Consider the following 16,917-nt stretch of genomic DNA (forward strand, 5'->3'; position numbering starts at 1 on the left):
CGGGTGCAACACAAACCTGTGACCACGGGAGGGCGCACTCGCCTTGACTGAATCGTTGGACTGTTCATAACAATGGCACAAATCTTTGCATTGTAAAGCATTCGCAAGTGAGACGTCTCACCTCACCTCACCTCACAGCATTCTGTCTATCCGAGTGGAGTCGGAGGAGGACATGAGCACGAAAAGGTCAGTGTAATCATAGGGACACCGAGAGAGAGAGAGAGAGAGAGGGGGGGAAAAGTGGAAAAGAAATTGGAAAACTGAGAAAGAAAATGGGAGGAAAAAAAAAAAAACATTTAAAAAATATGCTTTAAATATTTTTAAATAAATCAATATGTATGTACCCTGGAGGTATGAGGCAAAAGTTTTAACCCCTAAGCCACCGTGCCCCCACAAATTAACATTTAAAATATTAAAACTTCTCTTCGGGGGAGTCACGTGATTTTTTTTTAAATAAATACACACTGGAGAGACACCTTACACCTCCAGGGTCCCCAGTTTGATCCCCTGGTTACTATCTGCTTAGAGATTCATATATTCTCACTGCATCCATATCGGTTTCCTCTGGGATCTCCGGTTTCCTCCGAGCCTTCAAAAACATACCATTAAGTAGAGTGGCTATGCTAAATTGTCCCTAGGTGTGTGTGTGTGTGCATGGTGCCTAGCAATGGACTGGTATCCTGTTCAGGGTGTATTCCTGCCTGGATAGGCAGCGTTCCCTGGATAGGCTCCAGATCCACCGTGAATCTGAGCTGGATAAAGTGCCAGTGAATGATTTCATTTACATTACATTTAATAAATAATTTCTCAGAAAAATAATCCAAGAAACGAAAGAAAAGGGCTGGATGCATGGACCTTACTCTCAAAGTCAAGGTTTGAGCGCCACAAAGGGTTGCACTCGTTAAACGTGTATTATTAAAAGCGCTGTTCAAAACAACACTGGATTCAATTTTCTGGGATCCTTGGTCACGTTGGAAACGGCTTCACCACACAGTAGTGCACGTTCCTTCTTCTCCGTTCAAACGCCTCTCAAAACCTCATCCCTTTCGACCTCATCCGCCAAGCTTTCTGTAAGAAATCTACAATTACACAACAATTAAAGCCCTGCATGTGGAACGCTCTGATCGTCACCAGGGCATAAAAATCACACAGCGAGAAGAAGAACCAGACTGCCAATCAGCGACTATTGTTCTGTTCGTCTCTCGCCTCGAACTGTGATCTTCGCTCCGCGGCATGCGTTACGTACACTACTATTTGGATATGAAACGTTCCGGTGATGGCTGCCGTCATTTCAGTTCCGTTAATTGGCTCGGAGAGAGCTCAAAATAGTGCCAAACATCAGCTCAGGTGGAGGAAACGGCGACGGAGAGCAACGCAACGAAGAGAAACCATCAGTCGTTTACGAGGTGATGCCGATTCACGTCAACATGAACGGGAAGGAATAAAACACAACAGGGCACGCTGAAGTTGATTCGTTTCCTTTAACAGCATGTTCCTCTGTGGTTTCTTCCTCATAGTCCTAGCAATAGCAATTCACCAATGCTAACATTTTTATTTATTAAAAAAAAAAAATGTCATGTTTATACTTGTATATTTATAGTTACATTTACTGTTGTAGAACATCTTCCAAAACACTTAGTTCCTGTCATCACTTACATTACAGCCGCTATAGACGGTTGTTCCCTCACCAGCCTCTCCCCCCAGTCCCACCCCCTTTCTCTTGACGCTACCCAGGGAAAAAAACGAAACGCGGATTATGTTACCTTACTAAGAACTCGTAAAAGGCATAAAATTCCTACGGACAAAACAAAAAAAAGCACCGACACTGGAGACTCCTTCCGAAAATAACGTGAAATTAACGTCTCCGCATAGAAATCATCAACATGTCGACGATCACTAGTGAGAATTAGCGGGAATTAGTTTTCATCGCCGGGTGACAGGTTTTAGGGCGGGAGGATTTAAAGAGGCAGGTGTTGGGTGACGTCACGTCTAAGATTGTTTTGGAAATCCTGTCGAGTGTCATATTTAACAGGTATTAATCATTACATTTCCGGCAAAGAATCGCTCCGATTTCACAAGTCGGAACGCTGATACGGACACTCGTAACTCACTTGAGGTCAAAGGTCACTTGGGGTCTAACGTCGCTAACAAGAATCACAGACGGAGAGACTTCCACTTGTCCCATAATGTTTCAGCGTTCCCCATGAGGTTTTGTTCATATTTATAGATGACGGCATTTACACATATATTTCAGGTTTCATTACTACTTTACAACCAAAAATATTTTTTTAAAAAAATCAAAGAAGCAAACATGTCTTGGCTAATCAGGTACATTTCGGCTAATTCAATTCACTTCGATTTGTGACTCTGAAAACTTGTGTAGCACTTTTAACAATGGACATTTTCACAAAGCAAGTTTACAGAAATATATCAATTAACAGATCATTTTCGATCAATCCAGAGGTCACGGTGGCAACGAAAAGCTCTCCGAGACGATACGAGGAAGAAACCGTGAGGGGAACCAGACCCGAAAGGGACCCCGTCCTCATCTGGGTGACACCGGATAGTGCGACTATAAATAAATCCCTGTGTGCAACATGGTCAAATAGTGCAACTGTGTAGCCAGGAAATCCGTCCTAGTTTTCACGAGGTTTGTTGACATTATCGACGGTTCACTGATGGATGCTCAGTCCTAATGCTATCATAGCAATTGCAGCCATCTTTATGGTTTCTAAGTGCCTCTTTAGGCTGTCCGTGTGGGGCCGTCCTCCGCAACAGCGAGTGCTTTCCAACTAATGAGAACGCCGAGCAGAAGTAGCGTATAAAAACCGACTTTGTTTTATAAACCCGCCGTCCGCGATTATGCACTGCACGCGTCTCTCATGCACGTTTTCCCATCTCTCTCTGCGCCCGCCGGTGCTCTGTCTGTGGTGCATTAGTAATGCTCCCCCTCTGTCACAGACTGATGCATCTCCAGAAGGAACGAGACATGGTCAGGTCTGGGTTTGTGCCAGTCCTGAGGAGTTCACACTCAGTAGGAACTCTGATCGTGAACATTACATAAGTACAAACGAGCCTCGTATCGTGGACCGACGTTTCGGCCATGCGACCACGATGCGATGATTTCGGTTAGGAAAGACAATGTACGAATAATACTACTTTATTTTGCTTTATTTTCAAGCAATAAACTCACTAACGCCTTATTATAAGTCGGATTGTACTCGAGTACTTATTTGATTTTTGACTTCTTTTACACCGAACGGGCGTGCGTCGTCGATCCGCTCGGAAAACGTCAGGCACACAGACCCGGTGATGAACTCCGTGACATCTCAACACGCGTACACGGTGTCTGCTGAAGGTGCAGGGGATTGAAAAGCACCCCGCGATGGTGTATAGACGCTGTCACAAGCCTACTGTTTTGTTGGCGCTCTTTTTATAGCATTTTACCAGACCGAGACATGATGGAACCGGGTTTTTTGAAAGATAAGAGTGATATACACTGCACTGCCAGGAGAGGTTTTGAGGATAACTGTAAAGCATTACCATTTAATCACTATTAAATAAAATAACACAGACTTGCAACTCATCGGGTGAGTCAACGATCGCCATTGACGGGCTGAAACTAACCGGATTGGGTTTTTTAGCATTGACTGGTTGGTGATGGTTTTAATTAGGCTATAAGTTTGTTTATGTTTTGGGAAATAACGCCAATTTTGTACGTTTGAAAAGATGGGTGCAAACAAATATTATGACTGTGTGAGTTAAAAGCAACACATCTTTAGCTGAAACTAATCATGAACTGGAGTGATGTAGCTGAGGTTGAGGAACTGTCTGCTTCCTACATCTGGGTTTTTCTTTAGTGTTTTATTTATTTATTTATTAATTTAAATGTACTGTTCAGGGCACGCCCACTTCAGATGTAAATCCGAAGAGATATACAGATATGGAAATTGATGCACAGACTCAGAGGGCGGGAGATTGTTCTATAGGTGCTGTACTGATGTTAAGCTGCATGAAACCTTTTATGAAACTGACAGGCGAGTCCAAATCTATTATATTGTCACACACAGACACAAAAGTTTGTTTCAGGAGCGTTATATAAGCGTAGTAAGTCATCCCTCGGCAGGAGAGAATGGAGGCCCAGTAGGAGGACATGCTTTGAGGGGGTGATGGTGTGCTCACACCTACTCTTCCTCCGGTCTCATCTGTGCTCGAGCGCTGCGTTCTGGCTCGGCACATGCGCCGGGGCGAGAAACTTCACAACGACTTCAATAGAAACACAGTCATCAGGGAACAGCAGGTGACCAATGAGGTGATGATCCACACACCATTGAAGAAGTAAAAGCGCTGAACCTGATCCAGGTTGATCTAGTAACACGCTGGTAGCATTTGGAGCATCTTAAATGATAAATAATAACAATAATAATAATAATAATAAGAGATATTCCAGTTTAGTAAGCGTTGTAAGGGGTTGACTGCTCAAAGAAAATGCGCTCACGCTCCCCTGGAACGGTTTGTCGGTGATGTCGGCTCATTTCGGTGTGTACGCTTCGTTTTACAAAATGCACGGACGTCATGCATATTTCATTTGAGGACCCTTTAGAACTGCCAACAGATCGGCTGCAGGCTGACGGCGTCTGAGCACATTACCATAACGCAAAATTTTCCACGAGTCATTTCGGAGAGGGTTTATGTCTCGGCATGTTTTATTCAAGACCTTAATAGACAAGTTATTTCCAAATCAAAAACAACGCCTGCTCTGTTTTCTCCCCTCGTGCCTCATCACGTGTTCAAATCAAACATGTAAACTTGTATTTTTTGACATGGGAAGGTGAACACAATATGTACTCACAGTTCCAAGTGGCTAAAATTGTAAGGACCATTAACACTTGTATGAGCTGACTAATGAAAGGGGCTAATAATTTAGCTAACTAGCCATTAAATATTTGGTGCAAACGATGTAGTGGAAACAAGACAAGATTATCAACATTTTCCTCAGATGTGTAGGTAAATTATTTTGAAAAGGATCCTTACTGCTAATATTACGGATAAGCGCCCGCTAACAACCGCCGCCGGCTGCTAACTTCTATGTGCTCAGTACTCATAAACTCGAAGCTCTACGAAAACGTCGTACAAACAATATAAAAGCAAAATGACAGTGGAAACAAAACAAGAATATCAACATTTCTCTCAGATGTTTTGGTAAATTACTTAAAAAAAAAAAAAAAAAAAAAAAAGTCTTACTGCTAACATTCCAGCTAATTCCTGCTAATTATTAGAACTGACTGCTAACTTCTATGGGGTTCGTACGCCCAAAGATTTGAATACACCAAGAGTGAGTTATGAAATCTGGACTTATTATAAGTCTTCCGATCTGTATTGTTTAATTACCCAAAACAAAGATTTGAGAAAATTCTCAAGTATACAGTTTGCCTGTCATACCCAGTGAAGGAGGTGTGGCGTCAGTGCCTGTCAGCCCCAGTGAAGGAGGCATGGCTTTACAGCCTGTCAGTCCCAGTGAGTCCTCAGTGCCTGTCAGTCCCAGTAAAAGAGTTCTGTCCTCTGTGCCTATCAGTCCCAGTGTAGGAGATGTGGCCTCAGTGCCTGTCAGTCTCAGTGAAGGAGGTGTGGCGTCAGTGCCTGTCAGCCCCAGTGAAGGAGGCATGGCTTTACAGCCTGTCAGTCCCAGTGAGTCCTCAGTGCCTGTCAGTCCCAGTAAAAGAGTTCTGTCCTCTGTGCCTATCAGTCCCAGTGTAGGAGATGTGGCCTCAGTGCCTGTCAGTCTCAGTGAAGGAGGCGTGGCTTCAGTGCCTGTCAGCCCCAGTGAATTAGGCATGGATTTACAGCCTGTCAGTCCCAGTGAGTCCTCAGTGCCTGTCCTCTGTACCTATCAGTCCCAGTGAAGGAGGCGTGGCCTTTGTGCCTGTCAGACTCAGTGAAAAAGGTTTGGCTTTTGTGCCTGTCAGTCCCAGTCAAAGAGGCTTTGTCAGTTCCCAGAATGCTAGATTTTGCCTTCCCTGTACATGAGCCGCTCTGGCTACGAGTCTCCTCCAAATAAATACATTTAAAGCCATGTTTCTTCAGTTCTGCCTGAAAAACACAAACACGTTGAGGATCTTGAATGTAATAAAGCCCTTCTCTAAAGTGAAAAAGTTGCAGCTTGTTTTCAGAGGCCAGTTTGCTGCACGGCTGTTCATCTGAACATACCATGTGACTCATGATCTGCGCTAAACGTCCAAATGCACTGAGTAAGCGGCTGCGCATGCCAGCTGGAGAGGACAAGACAGGCCACAAGCTATCATTGACTCAGAGGGTGTGTTTGTGAGTGGTCGTGGGTGTATGTTCAAAAGTGCGAGCATTCATGTTCCTCTTATGCGATATTTTGAAACACCACTTTCCTCCCAGGTGAATGTGGATCTCAATTATACCGACGAGACAACATGCAGTGCAAAAACATTTCCCGCGTGCTGTCCCACTGAGTGATTACGATGTCCTGAAGGGTTTTATTCCTTACGTTAATTTGTTAACGCTGACAACTTTTTATACATTAAAAAGATAGACGTCCTACTTTCAATTGACCGTTGTGGAATCATGTTTGCCTCTTGGAAAGGGGGCGGAGCTGAGCAGCTTTGCGTTGCCTGGTGGTGGAGACGATTTCTGGGCTGGAAAAATGTAAACAGAAGCTCTGAAGGAAAGCATGTGGAACAATCCATTCCATGGCCAGATTTCAAATCACAGTTCTTCTAAGTTATCTTTGAAGTTAGGTCATTATTACAGATCTAGGAACATGGTTGAGAATTTCAAATGGCACCTTTAAGATTTCTGTTATTCTATTCTAAGTATGTATTTTTAAAATACTTACAAATACCAGAAATTTGTAAGCAAGAAGTACTTGCTAATCGTGTAGGACGCGGCAGAACTCCATAAATACTGTTTATTATGGGAATTAATTCACTTGGGTAATTTCCAAGGCATCGCTGGTTATTTAAACCTTCACAATCAAGCTGTTGGCAAAACATGCTCTCCCCCTCCCTCTCTCTCTCTCTCTCTCTCTCTCTCTCACACCGTATCTTCCATTTTCTCCTCCTTTATCTCTCACTTTTCCTCCACCTCTCTCACTCAGATGAGATGTGATGTGCTCTTCTCACGCGTTTCTGGTCCCTTTCACGACTTTTACGCATAATTAAGTCGTGATTACGCATCTTGAGAGCACGAGCTGATTCATCCAGGTTAAAGATATCACTCCGTGCAGAAGCAGGAGTAAGATAGCGCGCAAAACGCAGCGCGAGGAGCGCCCGTCGCTGTCCGGGCTGGGCGCGAGAACGCGCGCGGTCGCGGCCGGCATCCTCGGCGTGGCCATGGTGCTGGTGCTGGTGATCCTGATCCCGGTTCTGGTGAACGCGGCCGGAACCGACGCGCGCTACGAGACGCTCAGCGCCTGCAGGATGGTCTGTGATCCCTACGGCACCATCAAGCCGCCGGCGCGCGCCACCGCAAGCGACCCGCGCTCCATCCAGCCTCCGACCACTTTTCTGCGCGGTCCGAAAGGTGAACCGGGGCGCACGGGGCGCACTGGCCCGAGGGGTGACCCAGGTCCACCTGGACCACCTGGCCCGCCGGGAAAAGTCGGAAATCCAGGACCACCCGGGTTACCCGGACCTCCGGGAATGATCGGTGTGAGCAGCGGCGTCGTAAACGCGGCCACGTACACCACAGTACCCAAAGTCGCTTTTTACGCAGGGCTCAAGAAGCAGCACGAAGGCTATGAGGTCCTCAAGTTCGACGATGTGGTCACCAACCTGGGCAACCACTACGACCCGGGCACCGGCAAGTTCACCTGCTCCATCCCGGGAATCTATTTCTTCGTGTACCACGTGCTCATGCGGGGAGGCGACGGCACGAGCATGTGGGCAGATTTGTGCAAAAATAACCAGGTAATAATAATAATAATAATAATAATAATAATAAGCATTATTAAAACACCTCTTCAATTAAACCACATCAGAATGGAGCAGTCTCAGAACAACCGGTGGTACCTTCAGTGTGTATCTTTTCCATAAGCTGCATGTAGTACCTTTAAAAATTATGGTACTAATATGTGGTACCTTTATGCACCTTAACGCATTTTTAAAGGTACATTATATCCACGTTTCCAGCTGAAAGATACATTATAAAAGGTACAAATGATGTACCTGTGATGGTACCACCCCAACGACAAGAAAAAGTACAGTACTCCAGTATACACCAGACCTGGCATGGCTCATTAAAGTTTATTAAGTGAGAAAAGTCCTGTCTTCATGAGCCGGATTGAAAGTAGCACTTTTGCCAGACTCTAAACATCACCAGCGTTAACTCTGACTCTAAACATCACTATTTAAAAAAGATTTGAAATAGTCTATATGGAGGAAAAGTGTCCCGGAGCTTGCGTCGTAGTTTTGCAGTACTGTATATATAAAAAAAAAATAATAGTGTAAAAATGACACTGTACAAAATGGTGTAACTTTCCAGTTCAAGGAAAATTTTGCTTCACTTCTCGTGTAAGTGTAATGGAACTAGCATTAGTATACAGTGTATCCTATTGAAGCACTAGCCTACACGACTCTTCAGGAACATATAAATAAAGGCTTATAAAAGTGTGTCCAGCTCGGCATCAGCAACAAAAGAAAATTCTGTAATTTACTGGAAATGATCGGAAGTTCACTAAAATCTCAGAATGCATTGCAATGTCACTGTAACTCGCTGTAATACAGGGCACTGTTGCGTAATTTCGCTCTAAAACCCACAGCAGTGGGTTACAGCGCGCATCACAGCATGCTATTTTTCCGCAGGTGAGGGCGAGCGCCATCGCTCAGGATGCAGATCAGAACTATGACTACGCCAGCAACAGCGTGGTGTTACACTTGGAGCCTGGAGACGAGATCTACATCAAGCTGGACGGCGGCAAAGCGCACGGAGGGAACAACAACAAATACAGCACGTTCTCTGGGTTCATGATTTACGCAGATTAACCCGGGACAGGACTTGCCGCTTACGTGAAAGTCAACCTGCCTGGTTTTTCACTCAAGAGGCATTCAAATGAAAGGAAACGCTGCGAATAAACGCAATTACAGTGTTCACTCGTGATTAAAAGTTCTCGTCCTTAAAGCTGGACAAGACGGTATTGGATCACGATGGTTATGATAGTGTAACGTGTGGGAAAATCCTTTAAAAGGTTCATTGGACGTAGTGACCTTAAGCATGTGGTGACTTCATCCATCAGTTAGATTATAGACGATTCACTGTGAGGTATGGAAAAGAAAAGTTCGGTTAAGTAATCATGTTGTGTTTGTTTGCTGGTCAGTTTTGTGCTCAGTCACATGTTCTGATGAGCTTCATTTTGAGTTTTACTAAGACGACCTACTTAGAAGTAAAAACGGTTCTGCAGAAGATTCACACCAACGTCAATATATTGTACCTCATTTGATCTTTGTATCGCTTTATTATTGAATAGCATAAACATTGTGCGATGACGAAAATAAACGAAACGTCTCTAGTGCTGTTCTTGCAAAGCATTATGGGTGAGAGAAAGGTCAGCAGTGTATACCTATGGCACGAGAACCAGGTCCAATCTCAATCACGAGGCGAGCGCCATCCTGATATTCCTCATACCTCCTCTCCTAGCACTTTTCAAGGATTCACCTTATCTCAGAAATTCGGGTCTCGAAGATGCCAAGTCGGCCCATCTGGGCGAGAGGGGCATACGCTCTCTCCCTGTCAATCACAGCGATACTAGCCAATCACGGGCGTCTGTGAGATCAGTTATGCGGAAGAGGGTAGATAGCACTTTCCTCCGAGTGTGTTACGCGGTCATGTGATGCATCGTGAGCAGCAGTTCGAAAAAGATGCACGTGTCACGGAGTTAGCACGTGTTAGCCTTCGTCCTCCGCACCCTTCCTAGGGCAAACTCCAAAGGATCCTTCAAAAATGTTATAACGCCAAAACCAGTGTTTTTGGTCACACGGTCAAAAAGCATACAAATGGACGTGTAAGAACAAGTAAGCGTTATAAAGTAAGTAACAAGTAAGTAACAAAAAAACATTTTTTATAGAATTTCGATCTCTACAAATTGGATTATTTCCGTTATTTCTTTTCATTTATTTAGTGTTTCATTTTCTCAGTGCTATAAATTCAATCTTCATTTGCCAAAATGAAAAATGGTATACGGTCTGCATTTATATAGCGCTTTACACTGGTTCTCATTCACCCATTCACACACACACACACACTCACACACTAATGGTAGCAGAGCTGCAACGCAAGGCGCTAACTTGCCATCGGGAGCAACTTGGGGTTCAGTGTCTTGCCCAAGGACACTTCGGCACGTGGAGTCATGCGGGCCGGGAATCGAACCGCCAACCCTGATCCCGGCTGATCCACAGCCGCCCACAAAAAAATGTCAAATAGACACGTCATCAAATCATTGTGGTTCCATTAGAAAGTCTTATATAGTGAAAGCAATGAGATGATGAGCATTAACACTCTACTGCACGATTCTTCTACATTAAAAAATGTTTGGATGGATTTTTATTACTAGAATTAGTAAGGCAACAATGTGCAATCATGGAAAGTATCATATAGTAAAAAAATAACACAAAATGTATGAGATTATAATTCCAATTACTGCATTTTCTGGACGATAAATTGCTTATTTATTCATTCATTCATTCATTCATGTATTTATTTATTATTGCCACCTAGTAAACATGTAAAAGTTCCATCTTCTAGAAAGGAAAGTAAGGAAAGAAAGTATGTGGATGGATTTACTCAGTACATTCAGTACTCAGTACATACAAAAATTAGATCCAAACATGTTTTGGGTGAAGTATCTCTTTAATTCTTTCTCTTGAATTCTTAATTCTCTCTTGACACATACAATTTTGAAAATAATTGCAATTGCAAAATGTCTGAAATGACACGTTTTTCTTACTTTGAAGGTGAAATTTTTTTAAAAACATACTATTAGAGAAGCTCAGGGTCTTTTTTTTTTTTTTTTTTGGCTATGTAGGCCTGTTTCAATTCATGATGCACATACTACAGTTCCGTTATCGCATGTTGTTGCCATGTGGCAACAATTACATTTGACCAATTAATTAAAATACTTAAAATATATAAACTTGTTTAAATGACAAAAAAAATAAATGTTAACATATCTCAGATAGTGTTTACTGGTTTTTTTTGTTTGTTTGTTTTGTTTTTTTCCTTTAAATAGATTTGTCTAAAAATTAATCAAATTTTCCGAGCCCTACGACGATGACCTTCACCATGCCATGCAGAAAAGGAAGTGCAAACAGCACTTCCTGGTCATCTGACATGGCATTTTATTTTGTTATGTCAAAGTTAAAGCACCCCTTTTCCCAGTTACAAAGGAAAATAACAGTTTTGTATTATTGCCCATCAAAAAAAAAATTGGAGCTACATTAATTGTTGCCATATGGCAACCTCATGCAGTAAAGGCTCACATACCAAGCTATTTCGACTATCACTTATTAATTGTGAATATTTAACTGTTAAATTTATATTATATTATATATATATATATATATGCATGCCAAATAAAGCTGCGGTGAGTCAAGTTTAAAGGTTTAGCAAAATAAGTGCTATTTCCCTGCAGTTTGGATGTGTTGTTTTTTTTTTTATTACAAGCAGCATTGTTGGGTTGCAATTTTAATTAGGATTGGATGAAAAAAGCAAAAAAGGCACAATCACAGTCCAGACGTTGCATTGACGTGATATCCCATTGAGGCAGAATGATTAGCAGAAGGTATTTTGTCTGGAATCAAAAGATGTCCTATTCATTTTCGTGTCTGGAGAATAGAACAATGTTCCCCAAACCCTGCTTTAATTGCGCTAATAATGAATCAAATCCAGCTATTTTCACTGGTCAATTATACAAAACAACAGCCTTTGAAATCGGTTTTTGATTCATCTTAATTGGACAATAACTGAATAGCCAAGGTGAAGCTGAATTCCCCACACACATAACATTTATATTGTAGTTGAATCTATTTAAAGGTTAGCCACTGCTTGGGGTTGTCTATCAGTATCTTGTCCACCTGCTTTTGGCTGATGCCCCTGGAAAGCATTTTGGGGACAATATTGTTCAGGATGTGGGAGTAACCGTGGCCACCGTACTTGGTCAGTCGGTTCTTGGTGTGGATATCATGAGCGATGACGATCCTGTCCTCATAGCCCTCTTTAATTAGAAACGCCAGGCTGGTAACAGAGAGACGAATATACAGGCAATATGATGATAATAAAGAATAAACATGAGCATGCTCATCATACGAGCGAACCTAAATGAAGTATTCATAACATAAATATGACATAAATAAAGCTGAACACACCAATTTTAATCTCATGTGCGGTAATTTAAAAGTGTTTCTAGATCTGGAATAACTTACAGAATTTTAACATTAACTTAATACCATCATGCAACTGATTGATTTCTGCATTTTGGGCTTTTTTTTTTTTCCCTTCATTTCCTTAAAAGGCAGCTCACAAGGCTTCTGTAGATTCATCATATAGATAGCAATATTTAGATGACAATTGCAATACACTACACAGGCAGCAGAGGGCTCTACTAATGCGTAACTGCCCCCTTAAAATCCTAGACGACTGATGTACAGTATCTCACAAAAGTGAGTACACCCCTCACATTTTTGTAAATATTTGATGATATCTTTCCATGTGACAGCACTGAAGAAATGATACTTTGCTACAATGTAAAGTAGTGAGTGTACAGCTTGTGTAACAGTGTAAATTTGCTGTCCCCTCAAAATAACTCAACACACAGCCATTAATGTCTAAACCGCTGGCAACAAAAGTGAGTACACCCCTAAGTGAAAATGTCCAAATCGGGCCCAACGTGTCAATATTTTGTGTGGCCACCATTATTTTCCAGCACTGTCTTAACCCTCTTGGGCATGGAGTTCACCAGAGCTTCACAGGTTGCCACTGGAGTCCTCTTCCACTCCTCCATGACGACATCACAGAGCTGGTGGATGTTAGAGACCTTGTGCTCCTCCACCATCCGTTTGAGGATGCCCCACAGATGCTCAATAGGGTTTATTTTTCTTCATCTTGGAGGTGTGTTTGGGGTCGTTCTCAAGCTGGAATACTGCCCTGCGGCCCAGTCTCCGAAGAGAGGGGATCATGCTCTGCTTCAGTATGTCACAGTACATGTTGGCATTCACGGTTCCCTCAATGAACTGTAGCTCCCCAGTCACATGACACCATGTCACTCCCACCACCATGCTTGACTGTAGACAAGACACACTTGTCTTTGTACTCCTCACCTGTTTGCCGCCACACACGCTTGACACCATCTGAACCAAATAAGTTTATCTTGGTCTCATCAGACCACAGGACATGGTTCCAGTAATCCATGTCCTTAGTCTGCTTGTCTTCAGCAAACTGTTTGCGGGCTTCCTTGTGCATCATCTTTAGAAGACGCTTCCTTCTGGGACGACAGCCATGCAGACCAATTTGATGCAGCGTGCGGCGTATGGTCTGAGCACTGACAGGCTCAGCCCCCACCCCTTCAACCTCTGCAGCAATGCTGGCAGCACTCATACGTTTAGACAACCTCTGGATGTGACGCTGAGCACGTGCACTCAACTTCTTTGGTCAACCATGGTGAGGCCTGTTCTGAGTGGAACCTGTCCTGTTAAACCGTTGTATGGTCCTGGCCACCATGCTGCAGCTCAGTGTCTGGTTCTTGGCAATCTTCTTATAGCCTAGGCCATCTTTATGTAGAGCAACAATTCTTTTTTTCAGATCCTCAGAGAGTTCTTTGCCATGAGGTGCCATGTTGAACTTCCAGTCACCAGTATGAGGGAGTGTGAGAGCAATGACACCAAATTTAACACACCTGCTCCCCATTCACACCTGAGACCTTGTAACACTAACAAGTCACATGACACCAGGGAGGGAAAATGGCTAATTGGGCCCAATTTGGACATTTTCACTTAGGGGTGTACTCACTTTTGTTGCCAGCGGTTTAGACATTAATGGCTGTGTGTTGAGTTATTTTGAGCGGACAGCAAATTTACACTGTTACACAAGCTGCACACTCACTACTTTACATTGTAGCAAAGTGTCATGTGTCAGTTCTTCAGTGTTGTCACATGAAAAGATATCATCAAATATTGACAAAAATGTGAGGGGTGTACTCACTTTTGTGAGATACTGTAGTTGGAAATCCCGCACGCACGAACTCTATCGTGAAAATAAGACCTTCACACATACAATGTCTCATTTTAAACCATTCCCTCATCATATACAGCAGACGGGAGTGTGCAAATACTACAGAACTGATGTACGTGTCTTGTTCGGTACTTACGTTTGAACCCTCTGGCTGTCATTGGGCATGTCGATGCCCAAATTAAAGGGGTAGTCCAGCATTTCTGTGCCGAAGAGGTCGTACTCAAGGTAGCTTCCTAATTTCGCAAACTCCAGCAACTCGTCGTGGTCAAATATGGTTCTAGAGAACATCGAGAAGAAAATACGTGAATGAGGTGATTGAGGTGAACTGATATGAAAAGGTACAAGAGATTCTCAGCATCGACAGAGACAACACAGATAAAGAAGTGATAATAAATCTTTATGCATTTAGAGGAAAACCTACGAAACCTACATGAATGTAATGCTATTTCGAACATTTTGAGCTACTATAGAGTGCAAAAAAAAAAACAACCCTAAATAAGCTACAGTAAACATTTGGGCAAAGACATTCAGTGCTGTGAGAGTGTATATTATTGCGCAAGCGTCTTATTTAACATTTTGTACCATTTTCAGACTTGTTTTATTATGAGTAATTCAGGTATTGGTACTGTTAAGAGATTTACCCCTGTCCAAATAATACATCGGGGTTTAAGTGGGGTTAAAGATGACAAGGTTACGACTGGAATTTCTTGTTCAATAAATTTAATCACAAAAGTGTTGCTCACCTGTCCAGATGAGACATCACGGTTTTAGAGATGTCTCCTCCAGCCTCCTGAAGGATTTGGACTATCTCGCCGGGGGCGGCGGGGTTCCGGCCCGGGTGGATGATAACGGGACATCCCAGCTGTGTCTGAGCATGCGCGGTGGCACGCAGTACTTTCTTTTCACTCTCTGCGATTGGCCAGCTTGTGCCGATCTCTCCAATCACGCCACAGCGGATATCTGTACCATCTGCGCCGTGCGACACCTCAGTCACGATAACATCGGTGAGCTTTCATGAGAAAAAGAAACCGCAGCAATCACATTAAATCAAACTGTGGATGGAGTAAAATGTTAAGACAGCCAACTTTTTTCCACCACTAGATCTTCTGCATTATAGGAATTGTTCACCTGTATGTTATTCTTCTAACAATTCACATGTACTAGAGACCTGGGCCGAGAGTATGGGTCATTCTAAGCCAAACAGAACATGAGAGTTAACACTAACAGACACACCTCCTCCACGGTCATCTTCCTCGTCTCGTCAGAATGAGTGTCGTCCACGTAGTAGCCGGCCCCTGCTATGATGTTGACCCCTGTATCCTTGGCCAGCTGGCGTAAAGTGGGCAGATCTCGAGTTATACCCGTCGTCGTGTTCTCCACAATGGTGCCTCCTCCAGCCTTCTTGAAGCATACCAGTTCTTCTCGCACTGCCTCGAGCTCCTGGTACAGCAGGAGGTTCTCCCGGTGGCTGTACGCGTGCTGCTGGAGCCAGTGCATGTTCTTCAGTTGGAACGGTGCCGACGAATTGTCCTCGTGTCCTGGAGCCGGGGGGACAAAGCAGTACTCGAAGTTCATAGTCAGGTGCTCGTGGGTCATGGTGCGACCTAGTTGGTCCGGATCCATCAGGCCCAGGACCGTCTGGACTTTCCCGCTCAGATGAGACATGTCTTGAGATAAATCGGAAACGCAGATTATTTCAGTGCCAAGCTTATCCAGAATTCCTCTAATGCCTTTTTAGAAAGATCTATTGCCAGAGATGCTGTTTTAGGAAATTTAATCACCACCTTCTGACCAATCAGGATTGAGACTGTAACAGCGCTGCGGTTTAACACCAGAACAGTAATGCCAGGGTTGCTAAGATTTGTCCTGGAAATTATAGATACAAAAGTGTTCCTGCTCTTCTAAAGAGTCACCTATTTAACCCACTGTGAACTTTGAACGTTGCACTGAATCCTTGCATGCATTCTTGACTCTTGGTACAGCACAATGAACTGGATTTCATGGAGCTACAGACTAATAAACACACTATTAGTTACTTTCAAATAACATGCATTTTCTCAGTAAGATTTCCTCATGCCTCAAATATGTAATAGTAGTAAACAAAGAAGACAGTGAATGTCAATGACAATGAAAGTAATGACAATGAACTACACAGTGCTACATATCAAAATCAATCAAATGCATTTTATTTCATCTTTAATCATCACACCATTAATCAACCCGATTGACACCTGCGTTAAGAGTGTACCTGCAATCTCTTTCACCGTAAGGCCAAATGTTCGCTGCAGAGTTCAGTTTGCAGATCCACAAAATGTCACATTGTGGCTGTAATCCAAATCCCAGTCTGCTACACATATAGTGCACTACGTAATGTGTAGAATCCAGCAATGAGAACACTGTGTAGTACAGTTAGACAGGAAGTAGGAAGCCATTTGTATTGCAGCCAGCTCGCGCGACTTGAACTCTGAAATATCGCGAGATTTGCGCTTTCCGCCCCCTTTTGGTGAAAAAGAAAAACACTGCGTCCGGCATTTTTTAAAAATGGGATCTGAACCCACAGCTGTATGGCATATGAAGGACAAAACAGTGCTATCTTTTAACTAACTATTATTATATGTTTTTTTTTTTAATCCTGTAAATGCTAACTTAGCAAGTTCTTCAAACTGTCAACAT

The 16,917-nt window shown here is 43.1% G+C and overlaps 2 protein-coding genes across 2 annotated transcripts; one reads left to right on the top strand and one right to left on the bottom strand.

The window, feature by feature from the left end:
- The first annotated feature begins 110 nt into the window (after positions 1 to 110).
- c1ql3b (complement component 1, q subcomponent-like 3b) lies at positions 111 to 9,600 on the top strand. Its single transcript, XM_017495931.3, has 2 exons — positions 111 to 7,934; positions 8,829 to 9,600. The coding sequence occupies exons 1-2, from the start codon at positions 7,359 to 7,361 to the stop codon at positions 9,006 to 9,008; spliced, it is 756 nt and encodes a 251-aa protein (XP_017351420.1). The 5' UTR covers positions 111 to 7,358; the 3' UTR covers positions 9,009 to 9,600.
- A 2,075-nt stretch (positions 9,601 to 11,675) lies between these two features.
- Positions 11,676 to 16,572, bottom strand: pter (phosphotriesterase related). The gene is given in 5 exon segments (NM_001200874.1): positions 11,676 to 12,252; positions 14,381 to 14,521; positions 14,988 to 15,253; positions 15,478 to 15,911; positions 16,493 to 16,572. Coding segments are annotated over 4 exon segments (1,050 nt in total). The 5' UTR covers positions 15,910 to 15,911; positions 16,493 to 16,572; the 3' UTR covers positions 11,676 to 12,041.
- Between the last annotated feature and the right edge of the window lie 345 nt (positions 16,573 to 16,917).

The sequence above is a fragment of the Ictalurus punctatus genome, chromosome 20, assembly GCF_001660625.3.
Source record: "Ictalurus punctatus breed USDA103 chromosome 20, Coco_2.0, whole genome shotgun sequence".
Lineage (NCBI taxonomy): Eukaryota > Metazoa > Chordata > Actinopteri > Siluriformes > Ictaluridae > Ictalurus > Ictalurus punctatus.

What these genes read in the sequence shown, in the direction of transcription:
- c1ql3b (XM_017495931.3), top strand. Translation starts at nt 7,359, where the DNA reads ATGGTGCTGGTGCTGGTGATCCTGATCCCGGTTCTGGTGAACGCGGCC. An exon ending in ATTTGTGCAAAAATAACCAG is followed by an intron (nt 7,935 to 8,828) that starts GTAATAATAATA and finishes ATTTTTCCGCAG; the next exon opens with GTGAGGGCGAGCGCCATCGC.